Source organism: Balaenoptera musculus, chromosome 5, assembly GCF_009873245.2.
Source record: "Balaenoptera musculus isolate JJ_BM4_2016_0621 chromosome 5, mBalMus1.pri.v3, whole genome shotgun sequence".
Lineage (NCBI taxonomy): Eukaryota > Metazoa > Chordata > Mammalia > Artiodactyla > Balaenopteridae > Balaenoptera > Balaenoptera musculus.
Window position 1 is genome coordinate 19,801,094 of NC_045789.1, and position 14,635 is coordinate 19,815,728.

At 40.4% G+C, this 14,635-nt stretch overlaps 1 protein-coding gene across 2 annotated transcripts in view; it reads left to right on the top strand.

The window, feature by feature from the left end:
* The first annotated feature begins 389 nt into the window (after window positions 1-389).
* The window catches only part of DAPP1 (dual adaptor of phosphotyrosine and 3-phosphoinositides 1), a 59,150-nt gene continuing 44,904 nt past the window's right edge, over window positions 390-14,635 (top strand). Inside the window, exon 1 of one of the 2 annotated variants that reach the window (XM_036852966.1) lies at window positions 390-637. In XM_036852966.1, coding sequence (XP_036708861.1) covers window positions 537-637 — 101 coding nt within the window. In that variant the 5' untranslated portion in view covers window positions 390-536. The remainder of the gene's footprint in view (window positions 638-14,635) is intronic. The other variant, XM_036852965.1, reaches the window with a different exon arrangement.

The following is a 14,635-nucleotide window of genomic DNA, read 5'->3' on the forward strand; positions in this document are numbered from 1 at the left end:
AAACCAGACTTCATGATGGAAGCTAGTGGTTTGAGCCTGATTTCTTTCCCCCTTTGAAAGATGTTCCTGATCCCGAAGCTTCCTCGATGCTCCTTATGTTTGTGGGTGAGACGGAAGGTGTACGTGATGGAGTGCATCCTCGGCAAACCAGAGGCAAATAGCACTAAGGAAAAACTATGGTTTGGCCTCACGAAGAGAGTTGGAATTAAGAGTCAATTTCAGTTGGAGCAGTTTGATCTTCATTTCCTTTGCCAGAAACTGCGTGTGGCATGATGCAGCGTGGGTGTCCTCAGAGGTGGCTACGTAGCTTTGCGTGTTTCCTGACGGACACAACACTCCTGCCAGCACCTAGGGGCCAGGGCGGGGAGTGTCAGTGGGAGGAGTAACCAAGTTTCACTTCCTGGCTGGTGGAGACTCAGCTCCAGCTGGCTTCTCTCGCAGTGGGGAGGGGAGGGCGTGAGGAGTAGCAGAACGTCTCTCTCTCTGCCTCTTACCCAGAGCACCTCGCAGGGGCTTAGCGGACGTGAGGCGTGCGAATGGGCAGAGCAGAATCTCTAGAAGGGAAAATGAGCACCCAGGATCCTTCAGATCTGTGGAGCAGGTCGGACGGAGAAGCTGAGCTGCTCCAGGACTTGGGGTAAGAGGGCAGGTCCCCTTTTCCAAGCGCTTATTGGGTGAACCTTAACTCCTCACTCCTACGCAAATGCTCATCTTGATGAATGATTATCTTTAGCACTCTTTCTCTCTGACACCCCAATCTTCTACCCTTTCCACCTTACTCATCTGTGTCTGTTGGGGCCCAATTCCACTGTGAAAGTATGGATTACCTTTCCAGGTGTGCAAACAAGTAGGTGGAGAAAATGGGACAAAAAAGAATCAAATGCTGGACGTTCTTTGAGATTAGGGACAGAATTGGGCTGTAGTCACGGTCGTTGCTGGGTTTCCTTGTTATTGATCTGGTCTATGAATAAATGTGCTATAGAAAGTTCTGAGCTCCAAGCTACTAACAGTAAGAGGGCTGCGCTGCTGGTGAGATAAACGGAAAGCCTAGACCCTACAGCAAGGGAGAGGGACTTTTTCAAAGGAGAAAGAACGAGGAAGTGTCTGCAGCAGTGTCCCATATGTGTTTCTTGCTCCTGACACTGCATTTGTGAGCTCTTGTATGCATGCATGTCTGTAAGGGCAACTTTGAGCCTTCTAAGTACTAACAAGTCAGGAAGAGGATAAACATCCTGCCCCAGACAGGTTACACATTTAGGTAGGAAGAGGCACTGTAGTCCCGTCTTTAAGAAGGGACCAGATGAGACAACGCATCAGGATATGTAATAAAAGAAGCAAATGTTACACAAGAGAGGGGTAGGGGATTTCCTAGAGAAACTGCTCCTTTCCCTTGAAGCACCTGGAATAGCCTGGTGAGGCTGATTTGGCTGTGATTCCCAAGAGGCGAGACCTGCACCTGCTGTCTCACTAAACAGCTCTGATCTTCACAAACACTCAAGGGCAGAGGAGCTGCGATCCTCTCCATCTTCCAAAGGAAGAAAACAAGCACCAAAGGGATTGAATAATTTGCCTGCGGTCACACATCAGTTACAAGTCGGGATTCCAATCTGCCAAGTCTATGTCCTTAACCAGAGAAAAACTAAAGTAGGGATGAAATCTCTCTGCCTCAAGACTGCAGAGATTGTATTTTGGGGTGTTGTAAGCGTTCTCAATAAGTCCTGTCTTTAGATTTTAAACTTGAGGTCTCAGAATTGAACTTTACCTTCATAGGGTAAATCAAACGTAACAGCTAGACTTTTCAGTAAAGTAAACTCCTCTTATGGGGAGTCAGAGCTCCAGGACACCTCTAGCCTTCTAGACCAAATCCCCAAACTGCAGAGGTAAAATGTTCCCTGAGCATCCAAAATGGGTGTCACAAAGTCCAGGCAATAAAGCTGGACCCTGGGCTCTCACTTAGACCCGTATGAAGTTATTCAACTATCATTCTTTATGTGTTTGGTTATATGGATTCCCAGCCGACCATCGGTAGGAAGCCACAGAGGAGAAGAGAGACAAAGGAAATATTCAGCTCTGGTCCTTTAATTCAACAATCTTTGAGCCTAGGCTCTGTGCTTGAGTACCCTTGGCACTCACTTGGATGACAAACATGAACTAAACACTGTCTCTTCTCCCCACCTTAGTGCCCGTAGCAGGAAGCAACCTTAGGTAAAACCCACTAGGAAACAGAATTGTGTCTTCCCTCCATGTGCAGAGATGGACATTCAATACAACCCAGAAACACCCCAAAAAGGTGCTTTTATGTCCATACTTCACTATTTCAGAAGGCCTGGAAATGTCTTAAACATTGGAAGACAGTTTCTGTAACAACAGGCAAGCTACAGTGGTCTAGGGAAGTTGCTCTACGGTTTCGGTTCTTAACCTTGGCTGTGCGCTAGAATTACCCAAGGAGTTTTTCAAAATTCCTGCCCAGGCCACACACCAGACAAATGACATCAGTATCTTGGGGGTGAGCGTTTTCTTTTTAAACTTTCCAAGTGATATCAGAGCAAGACCAGGGTTGAGAATCACTGCATGGAATAGAAATCCATCAGAAGCACTGAGTAAATGGGCCCTTGTTTGTTGGATATGTACCTGAATCTTAAAGCCATTAATAAACATTGACATTTCGTCTGTGGGTTTGGGAGCATTTGTTTAACAATTTTATTGAGGTATATTTTATAGATCATAGAGCTCACTCATTTCCAGTGTACAATTCAATAACCTGTAGTGCCTTTAAAGAGTGGTACAACCATCACCATAAATCAATTTTAGAACATTTTCATCCCCCCAATAAGAAACCTCAGAAGCATTTTTTTTAATATACTCAGTGGTGTGTTAATAAACCACCTGGGTGAGGGATAGCCCTGATTCAAGAGTCTGCCTGTTTCCCCGGTATAAATACTCCAATCACAGGCATTTTCAAGCTGCCAAGGGTTTAACAACAAGATTACAAAATTCCTGAGAATTTAATAATAGACTTGAGTTAGTACTTGTGCCTCTAGGACAATCCTGATATACCTCTCATAGGTCATAAGATCTGAGAAAACTTGAAAATGACCTGTTGCCTCTGGCAGAATTCTGAATGAAATGAAACTTCTTCTTTGAACCTCTAGGCTACTGGTTAGGTATAATCTACCCCCAAACTTCTAATTAATTCAGTTTTTAAAATGCTCCTTAAAAACAAAATGATTTAAAGCAGTTGATAGATAAAAAGTGGCTGGTTTTAATGCCTTCATTTTGAAATCGTTTTTAATAGGTTATCTGAGTAGTTAGGTAGGTTCTTAACGTTTGTATTTTTGATAGATACAAACAGACAAGGTGGTGGTTAAATTAAAGAGATGGCATACATCTTTGTTCTTTGGTCCCATTTTTCTTCGGGTTCTGGAATCTGTAAGCTCTGCAAATTAAACCCTGCATTGCAACAAATCCGTCCCCTGCCTTTCTAGGACACACACGACTTGCTCAGAAGACATTCTTTCTAAAGTACCTAAATCGAGCAACTCAGATGCATTTCTGTGTCTCATTTGCAGAGTATCAATCTAAAAACACTTATTTTCCTTCATCCTAAACATATTAATGCATCCAGAAGCAAATGGGAGATAACGCAATTTGCAATGGTTGCTCAGCTTCACTTACACGTTGGCCGAATGGGATGGGGGAGGGAGGGGCAAAGGCTGCGGAGAATGGTCAGTGAGAAGCAGGAGGTGTATTGGGAACAGAGGGCAGGCTGTGTGTGGCTTCCAAAATGAAACGACGGGGCTGTGAAACAAATAGTGAATATCTGAGACACCACCTAAGGAACAAACTAGGATAGAATTGCTAATCAGTTAACAATTTACGATTCCAGCAATTCTTTGATTATAACAAAGGCTCCTACAAAACAATGTAGTTTTGTATGTAACTACAAACTATATAACTACAGACACAAAAGGGATACTGTGAAATAAAAATATTTTAGCATATTTTTAAATATTCAAATGAGCTAGTCAGACATATTCCTTCAAGCAAGAAATATAATAAATGTTCCCTTTTTTATATGTTTTCCCGTCTCAAATTTTATAAGGAAGTGTCTGTGTTTGGCTGTGCTGTCAGAGTCAAGAAAGTAGATTCTAAGCTCTGGATATTTAAGTAAATTAATTAAAAACTCTCTAATTTCTCTGCTGCTTCCCATATAAGAGAAGGTTAGAGCAGATCAGGGATCAGCAAACTTTTTTTGTCAGGAGCCAGGTAATAAATATTTTAGGCTTTGCAGGCTTTATGATTTCTGCTTCAGCTACTCACATCTGCCATTGTCATGCAAAAACAGCCATAGATAACACAGAAACAGATGACTGTGACGGTGTTCAAACAAAATATTATTTAAGGACACTGAAATTTGAATTTCATACAGTTGTCATGAGTCATAAAATATTCTTCTTCTTTTTTCCCCCTAACCACTTAAAAACGTAAAACCATGCTTGGCTCACAGTCTACACCAAAACGTGTACCCTGGTAGGAACTGGCCCTCACGTGGTGGTTTGCTGACGACCCAGGGAATAAGTAACAATAACCAAAGCGAGTTCTTACGAAGAGGCAGGCATTTTGCATACAGGAGCTCTGGCCTTCAAAAGGTGTCTACGTTCCAGCTTTACACACGAGGAGACTCATTAGCAGAGAAATCAAGCTGCCTGGAGTCCCAGAGAATCCGGGTCCCAAGTCCATGCTTATTCCACCAAACCAGGTTGCCCTCCTGTTGTGAGGGTCATTTGCCGGCACCAGGTCGTTCACATCGTTTGGCCTTCACAGTATCAATACATCAATACAGTATGATTATACTCATTTTATAGATGCAGAAGGTGGCTTCAGATCAGTCAAGTGAACTGTCCAGGTCACAGACCTCATAGGTGGTGCCCTGAGAGTGCCTAGGCGCATACTCCAAAGCTGACTCTCTCTCCACCGATGGAAGAAGGTACACCTTCTAAGAACGGCAATTTAGTAAGGGTTGGATGCTCACCATGTGCCAGGCACTATTTTAAGCCTTTTGCTCGTATGACTTATTAAATTCACACATCACTGCCAGGTAGATACTACCATTAGTGGCATTCCTGCTCACAAATGAGAAAAATGAAGGACAGAGCTTTTATCACATGCTCAAGATGACACGCTCATAAACCTTCAAATCCAGGAGTTTGGCTCCAGAGCCCACATGCTTCTCCACTAACACAACTTCCTGCTTATTATATCAGCACTGTTAGTGCTAGTGAGAACTGAGAGAAAGAAATGTTCTGTGATTACTACCACCAACACATTTTTTTACTAAAAGACATTATTCTTTCACATTCTTCACATAACAGACATGCATACAGAGCCAGGTCAATATCCTAATTCATCAGAACTTTTTTGAATTGTGTGTAGATTCCTTTCTTTGGGGGCTAGGCAAATCGAATAGGCTAAGAAAAGTATAGTAAATTCAAAGCTTTGAAGGAAGCTGTTTACAGAGCTGATACCAAGTAGAGCAAAAAAGCTTGTTCCTCTTCTGGGCACAATTCTGTAATCTTGGACTCTAAAAATGGAAGGTGATTCTCTTGTGGCCAAGCGAGAGTATGTAACTAGTGTACAGTTTGATCTCTGCTTGAACTAAAGTGAATTTCCTCTTCAGTTGTGTTTCTGTTCCTCTATGGGTAACGGTGACTTCCTTCTACTTACATGTGGAAATCTAGCCACACACGTTCTCCACATTGAGTGGGGTCACTTTGTTTCATTCATTCTCTTTTCCATTTATTCATAGACCCATCTGTTGAATGATGACACTATACAAGGCAGTGTGTGAGTTGCTGACAGTAAGAAGAAGTGGCTGTCCCCTGAAGGAGTTTACAGTGCAGAGGACAGAGAATGCACGAGTGGGTGGAGTTAGAATGCAGGATAGAGGGACTGAGGGTCATTGCAGTGTCTACATAAAGCACACAGCAGATGGCAAGAAAGAAGGAGATCATTGGATGTGGAGAAGATGGCCTTGGAACCTGTAGGAGTTTTGTCAGTTGAAGGCAGAGAATAAGACATTTTCTAAAGAGAAAATGGCATGAATAAAACAGTAAAAGTGGCAAAACATATGAATATTCAGAAAAAAAAAAGTGTCCACATGGACTCAGACCCTCCCAGTCCCTGGGACCCAGCAGTTACTCATCGTTCAGTCCTGTTCTGGTCTTTACCTCTCAGAGTGCCCACCTTCAGCTACATTCTATGAGAAAGCTTCCACCTGGCTTTCCTCTTCTAGTTTCTAGTGTCATAACCATACACTTAGCCTGTTTTTTTTTTTTTTAAGCCTGGGTTAATTTCTTGCCCCCACCAACTCCTCTCAATTATCCTATCAACGAGGATAAATTCCTAGTCTGATCCCCCACACTCTGGCTCCTACTCCCTGAGATGGACCTGTCTGAACCCAACCACAGCCCACGTAGCTAAGTCTTGGCTGTCACTCGGTCACCTACAGATTCCCTGTGGTCCTGCTTCCCCGACTACTAGTGCCTGCTCCCGTTATCTGTTGTTAGACCTTCTTTGTTCAAAAATATTGAAATTTTAAAAAGCCTAAGGGCAATAACTTAATTTGTTTTGATAAAAGTATAGCTATGTAAGAGAATGTTGCTTTTGAGAGACACATGCTGAATTACTTAAGATTAAAGTGCTATGATATCTGTAACTTACTTTTAAAACATTCATCCAAAAATATATGAAGGAAATCTGGCAAAAAGTTAAAAATTATTCCACCTAAAATATGGGTATTATTTAAATGTGGGTATTTATTTATACTAATTTTTCTACTTTCTTGTATATTTGGAATTATTTATAATAAACACTTTAAAATAATAATAAAATGTATTAATTACTGAAAATTTTGTGAATAATGAAAAGCACCAAAAATGTCAGCCCTGTACCACCACCCAAAATGACATATTGCTCAACTTCTCTCCAGTCTTTAAAAAATATTTTTCTGTAAACACATACACACACACACACACACACACGCACGTGCACATAGATTGAATTGTGCTCGTACCATGCATATAATTTTGCTCTTACTTTCTGGTAGCATACATTTTCATCATCTGTTTCTTGTTCTTTCTCAAAGCAGGTTCTGGGTCTGGTCTTTCCCAGGCTATCCTGTTTCCCTGTATTAAAATTTGAATATTTAGATTGATCCAAATTCCAGAAGACCTTAAATAGATTGAGTTTGGACTTTGGTCAAACATCATTTGACAATATGTAATCATTGAATGTTTATAGGAACGTGGAACTACATGGTCATCATGGGTTTTTTTTAAGGTAGATTAATCTGGTAGTTGAGCATGATCAATAATAATGAGTCCAGAGACAATAAAACTAATGAGTGAGAGAGTTTACAGACTGGTGTATAAGAAACTAGAGTGAGGACCTGGGAATAGTAAGGAAGGAACAGGGGTGGAAGCCAGTAATTCTACTGAGCTAAAAACATAAGTGATTCACATCCAAATAAGAATGAGTTCTGCTTTTGTATATTTTTTCAAAATGGCATCAAAGAAGTTTTGAAAATCTTAATGGCATGAATTTCTTCTAATTTATCCATTGTTTGCTTTCTCATTGTAAATATCTAAAGTTGCCTGGGTCTCATGTGATTGCTTGTACGATTCTGACTCCCCACCAGTTGAGTCTATACTTTGGGTTAATTCTCTACATAATCTTAGAATCATTTTCTAGATGTCAGTCCTAAAGCCCTAAGACGTTTGGCCACCTGCTCTAGGCTGAGCACAGTACACTCTTTTTGACAGTGATCTCCTTAGGGGCAGGGTGGTAGTTTACTCATATTTGTCTATTCCATCCAAGCTCAGCACTTGACAAAGAGCAGATGTTTAAATATCTGAATTGTCCCAAGTTCGGTCAAAGTCAAGACCAGAACTCAAGGTCCCTGTCTTCAGCCCTCCACATCAACACTGGTGATGTTCTCGTATTTATTACCCTCAGACTCACTCAGTCCTCTTAACAAAAGTTTTTACTGCTGGGACAGATTGACGTTGGTTAGAGGCAGCATCTGAACAATGGAAGAGACAGGAGATAAACTAATGAAACAAAGATCTTTTTCTTACATCCCCCAAAGTTTGGGACATTTTCCTAGAGTTATAGCTTCCTGAAAGCGACCTTCTCTGTCTCCTGTCCCAACCCACAATGGTAGGTTGTCAATGGCAACTACAGTCCAAAGACAATTACCCTGAAGCAGCATTTTATGATGTATATAAGTTGCAAGAATAACCACAGTAAGTGCAGAGTCAAGCTTGATTCCACTCCGAGATGAGCCCTCCTGAGAGAGCATCTGGTTTAGGATCTCTGCCCAGGCATTCAAGTCCCCCTCAAGCTCTTATCCATGAAATAGTTTTTCTAGTCAGTCTCTGAGCTTTGGTTCCCAGTCCAAATCAAACATTCCCTGAGCCCCAACCACTGGAAGAGCAATGATGCTCTTTTGGTTTTACAGCCACTCGTGTACTGTGCTGACCTGGGGACTGGAGAGGACTTCTGCTGGAATGAGACGCAATTTGCCTCCCACCCCCCATCTCCCCATCCGTGACTCTGCCCGCGGGTCTCTCATGTCTCTGACAGCCCTGGGTGCATTGACCCAAGTCATGCTCTGTGGGTCTGTATCTTTCTCTCACTTTGGTTTCTCTGCCTCTGTCTCCTGGACCACTCTGATTGGGTCTCTACTTGTGTTCCCTAGGTCACTGTCCCTACGTGCTTCTGGCTAGCTACATGAGCCGCTGTGCCTTTCTCTTGTCTCTAGGTCTGAGTATCTCTCTTTCTACAGCTTTTGACTTATGTATCTCTCACTCTTTGTGCCCATCTGTGTCTCTGGATCTCTGAGTCTCTCTCTTTCTGTGTTTCCATCTCTCAGAACTTCTCTCCTCATTCATCAGGCTCCTTCAGGAACAAGTTTATCCTGGTTTCCAACTCCCACAGAATTATCATACCCCTTCAGTCTTGTTTCCCTGTAGCTGAGCCTTGACTCCCGCAAAAAAACACTTGGGGCCCCACCTTTAGTTCATTGTTGGACCAAATACTCACATACTCTGCCTCTGTCATCACTCAGGTATGCTTCCTAAAGCCTGGGGCAGCTGGCCTCACCATTTAGCTCTGCTATTAGCATTTGTAAATGTGGACATTTAGAACGGCAATGTGGAAAGCCTCAGACAAGCTGGTTCCATCACGGAAACCTCCTGATTGCAAAGACTATGGTCCTTCTTCAGCCTCCCCTATGTATCACACTGCGATACATAGAACTTTCAAACTTTTTGCAAAGCCTCTCCTTGGTTCTCTCCTTGGTCAGGGTCCATTTGCTATGATCAATGGAAAGGTCAGCCCACATTTGTGAACAGGGGACTTAACATGCTTATGTGGTCAACACCACGTTGTCACATAATATACGCCACTGCCTGACTATAATACAAATTGCCGCACTGATAGTTTTTGAGCTAAATAAGACATTTCCTTTTCCTTAATCCATGATTTCTGATGGCTTAAAGAGTCAAGCATTTCATGTTTTCACGAAGTCAAAGTGTCTAGCACCAACACTGTGAACAAATGTACACAAAGGCAATCAGCTGTAAAGCAAATCCCATGGAGTGACTCAAGTGCTGAGGACACATGAGCCCAAGTTAAGATTGCTTAGATTGAGATTGCCTAATAGATTCATTTTTTATTCTATTATCATTGTGTTAGCAGGATTCTGAGGCCAAGCACAGACTTAGCAAGCAAGAAGACAGATCAATGAGCTGTGCTATCCATGGCCTTAAGAAAACTCTATTATCCATGGCATCATAGGTTATGCATTTGCCATCTTTGGTCTAGAGAGTTCAGAAAGTGTGTCAGCATCATTCAAAAGTGAAAATAAGTTTGAAAATGAAAAAAAAAGTGAAAATTCTCCAAAGAAGAGAGCTTTTGTTGGCTGTTCAACTCCAACGCCTGTTAGCTCTTTTTACACAATTAGGAATTTCTATTATTGCTTTGGGTTGAAATGTATGTCCTCTTTATAAGCCTGAAGGGACAGAATCTAGGTTCTATGTCACTTCTCTTTGCCAAAAAGGGGAAAAATATGTCATTAAATATATGAATAATCTGTAAACGTGGGTTACTAAGAAATTTTCTCCCCAAGATGTATGTAATCTAAACGGATGTATGGCTCATGTTTTAACATGCAAGACTGATTTCTGTGCCCACTTGTTCTTCCAGTCTTGTTTTGCATTACTCCTCAACATAGACCCTCTGTTCCAGGTAGGCATTGTGTTTCCTGTATACACCATGCATATGTCAACCTCAGTGCCTTTGCTTATGCTACTGCTCTGGTTGGAATGCTTTTTTCTCTCACACTTGATGAATTCTATATCTATTCTTCAAGTTCCAACTCATGGTATTCCTCCTCCATGAAGTTTTCCCTGATCATTTCATCCCGTCACGGGCTCTTCCTTCTATACCATTTACTGTCCCCATCACTAAGATGGCAGCTATTTGGGGATTTTTTTTTATGAAATTTGCCACAGATCCTTCTCGTTTCCTCTAAGTACTTATTTCCTAAGTACTGTAAAGCTCCTTAGTACATTCTTTGCTCTCTTTGTCCCGCTTTTAGATACCACACTCTGTACACTCAAACCATCAAGGTTACTGAAATGAGTTAAAGTTTTTAGGACCAAGGGTTCTTCAGCTCCATGCTTCTCAAACGCTAAACTGCATAGCAATCATGTGGGGCTCTTGATAAAAGCAGATTATAATTCAGCAGGTCTAGGAGGCCTGCAAATGTGAATTCCTAACAAAATCTCAGGGTACTGAGTGGAAAGGCTTCACATCGTTTTTCAAACACCAGGTACAACCCAAGAGTGTTCTTAAAGTTAATTTAGTGGGTCACAATCAATATTTGTTAAAAAGAAATAGAAAAGAATATAGTAAATAGTGTTTAGGAGAATAGTGTTTTTTCCTATAACACTTTTTGGTTTTTTGTGTACGTTTATAATGTAAGTGTGTGTGTGTGTGTGTGTGGAGAGAGAGAGAGAGGCAAAAGAGAGGGAGGCAAAATGTATTTTATACTATGGGCCAATTCGAAAAGTTTGAAAGCCTCTCCTTTAAAGGACAGAGCAGAATGAGATATAAACTTGTATCAGCAAATTAAGACAATGAAACCGATTGGGATAAGAAACTGTGAAGGCTCCAATAGGCCGGGGCAATTTCCCAGAAGGTTCTAACACAAAGGGCACAGGAACGAGAGAAGAGGCAGAACTGAGGACCAGCTTTCTGGATCAAGCCCGACTGCTTTCTCTGTGGTTGATCTTATTTCCTGTATCTTACTGAGAGGCAGCTATGAAAATTCTTTAGTGGGTGGGTGTTTCCTGATTTGTTACTGTATCATGGGAGGGATAACGCCACTCTTTCCTTCAAGGCCAGCTGTGGGTTTCATAATCTCATAAACCCAGTACAAATATTCTTTGGAAGCTTGATGAGCCTCTGCTGACTATTAGCCTTGAGACTTATTTATGACGATGTGTGGACCTTGGGGGAAAAGGAAAATACAACATCGCTTCAAAAGTGTTGTTATAAAGAGTAATTTCTTGCTCTTTTTTACTTCTTCAGAGAAAATGAGACAGAAAGGCTTTTTTTTTTTTTTTAAGTTTCAGGAGGATGAACCCTATCCCAAATAGCAGAGAAGTCATATTCCCAGCACGCAGTACAGTGTCCAGCATATTCATAATATGTTGTATAAATAGCAAAGTTTTTACCTTGTTCTCTTCTGCAAAAGTTAAAGAGTCATATGAGAAGTTTATTAAAGAAGTCAGTGTTCCAACATGAAAATAAGAGAGTTTTCCTACCAGGTGTTATTATTGGTCACCTAGGCAGATGAGAAAGACAGAGGTTGCTACTCGTGTGGTGTCACATAGCGAACGCGCCAGAAGCCATTGAAGCAGAAGGACTCATCGCTAAGGAAAAGAGTGGAGACAAAGGCCAGCTCTCACCTCGCAAAATTTTCACTGATACTGCATGGGTGTCTGTGACCCAGGTTAGCTGCTTATTAGCGTTCCTTTCCGCTTGGCAGTTCCCAGGAGCAAAAAGGTTACTTATTGCACTTAATTCTAAAAACATCACCTTTCTAATGCAGCTGGGGGAGAAGTGGCAGAGCCGCAGAGGAAGATGACTTGCTTGGGGGTTTTAATCCACAGCAGGTCTAGCGTGAATCAGCAGCATGATGCAACTGTCAAGAAACGAATGCAATCTTGGGTTGCCTTACAGCGTACCTGGCAGCCAGAATGGGGAGATCCTGTGGGGCTTTGTTTTGCACGTCAGATCTTACCTTGAAGATAGATTTTGAAAATTTGGAAGGTATTCAGAGGAGATAAGTTCTCTGGGTGATCAAGGGACTGAAAATCTATTGTAAAAGGAGAAGTTGAAGATGATGGAAACAAAAGAGAGAACATTCTAAATGTTTCTAACGATTTGTATAAGTATCATCTATATAAACCCAAGAAGTAGCTCTGAGACCATCTGTTGAAAGCCGTACAGCAAGAAAACGTTAATTTGATATATAGGCAAGAGTTTTCTGGCCATCAATCATGGAAGTATGGAATGGGCTTGCCTGGGAAGTAGTGAGTTCCGCATCATTAGTAATATGTAAACAAAGATTGAATAAGGGTCTTATTAGGGTTTAGACTTTATTCACACACTGTACAAAAATCAGAAATATAAACCAAGCTGCTGGTTGTGATTTTCTCTGCGATGAGGGATTATATGTGGCTTTTATTGACTAAGTTAAACATTTTTAATTATTTAATTTTTTAAAAAATAAAAAGCAGACATGGCTTTTATAATCACCAGAAGTGAGAGTGTGAAGCCAATGAAGCTTCAGCTTCAGGTCCTCTGCCTTGCACAGACCCTAGTGATGTAGTTAAAATAAATGTAGTCAACTCAAAGAGTATTTAAGATTAATCCCTGAACATTAAAATTTTAAATACCCTGAAATCTTACAGCTCATTTATGAAAGAAATTTGATAGAGGTTCTCAAATTTTCCAACGGTCCTAAAAACTTCATTAGCAATATCATATCGTGAAGTTGAAAATAACTTTTCTATGCTATCAATAATTTTAAAAAAACATTATAGGTGAAAGACTGAATTCTTATTCTATTCTCTATATAGAAAATCGTAGTATACAATTGTTTTTAGATGAAGAAATAACCAGAGATGACATGGCCAAAAGTATAGAGAAAAAAAGGTATAGGGGTATGTAAACACTTAATTAATGAATATAAGTTGTTTTCTCAGTTTTGAAATGTTTGTGATATTTGTCAGTTTTTTATTTTTATTTTTTTAATTTGTGATATAACTGATGTATAACATTATATTCATTTCAGGAGTAAAATAAATATAAGGATTTGATAATGCATATATAGCAAAATGACCACTGCAATCACTCCAGTCAACAACCATCACCACACATGGTGAACAAAACTTTTTCTTCCTGTGATGAGAGCTTTCAAGATCCACTTTTCTAGCAACTTTCAAATAAGCAATACAGTATTATTAACTGTAGTCACCAAGCTGTACATTACATCCCCATGACTTAGTCATTTTATAACTGGAAATTTGTACCTTTTGGTACCCTTTACCCATCTCACTATCCCTTCCTCCCCCACCTCTGGCAACCAGCAATCTGTTCTCTCTATCCATGAACTTGGTTTTTCGTTTGTTTTTTGTTGTTGTTTTATTTTTACTTATTTATTATCTTTTCATAGTTAAAGCTTGGTGAATTTTTATTCTTTTTTAATCAAAATATAGTTGACATACAATATTATGTTAGTTTCAGGTGTACTACATAGTGACTTGACATCTGTGTACATTATGAAATGATCGCCATGCTAAGTCTAGTAACCATCTGTGCCCTACAAAGTTATTACAATATTATTGACCATATTCCTTATGCTGTATATTACATCCCTGTGGCTTATTTATTTTATATCTGGTCGTTAGTACCCCTTAATCTCCTATACATAGTTCACACACAACCCCCTCCCTTACGGCAACCATACATTTGTTTTCTGTATCTCTGAGTCTGTTTTAGTTTAGTTTAGTTTGGTTGGTTGTTTTGTTTTCCGGATTTCTCATATAAGTGAGATCATACGGTATCTACCTTTTTCTGTCTGACATTTCCTTTAGCATAATGCACTCAAGGTCCACCCATGTTGTCAAAAATGGCCAGATTTCACTCTTTTTATGGCTGAATATATATACATATATAAAACATTTTCTTTATCCATTCATCCATCAATGGACATTTAGTTGTTTCCATGTCTTGGCTATTGTAAACAATGCTGCAATGAATATGGGGGTGCATATGTCTTTTCTAATAAGTGTTTTAATTCTCCTCAGATAAATACCTGGGAGTGGTATTGCTGGGTCATATAGTAACTCTATTTTTAACTTTTTGAGAAACCTCCCTACTGTTTTCTATAGTGGTTGCACCAATTTACATGTCCACCAACCTTTTCTCCACATCCTCACCAACACTTGTTAGTTCTTGTCTGTTTGATGATGGCCATTCTAACAGGTGTGAGGTGGTATCT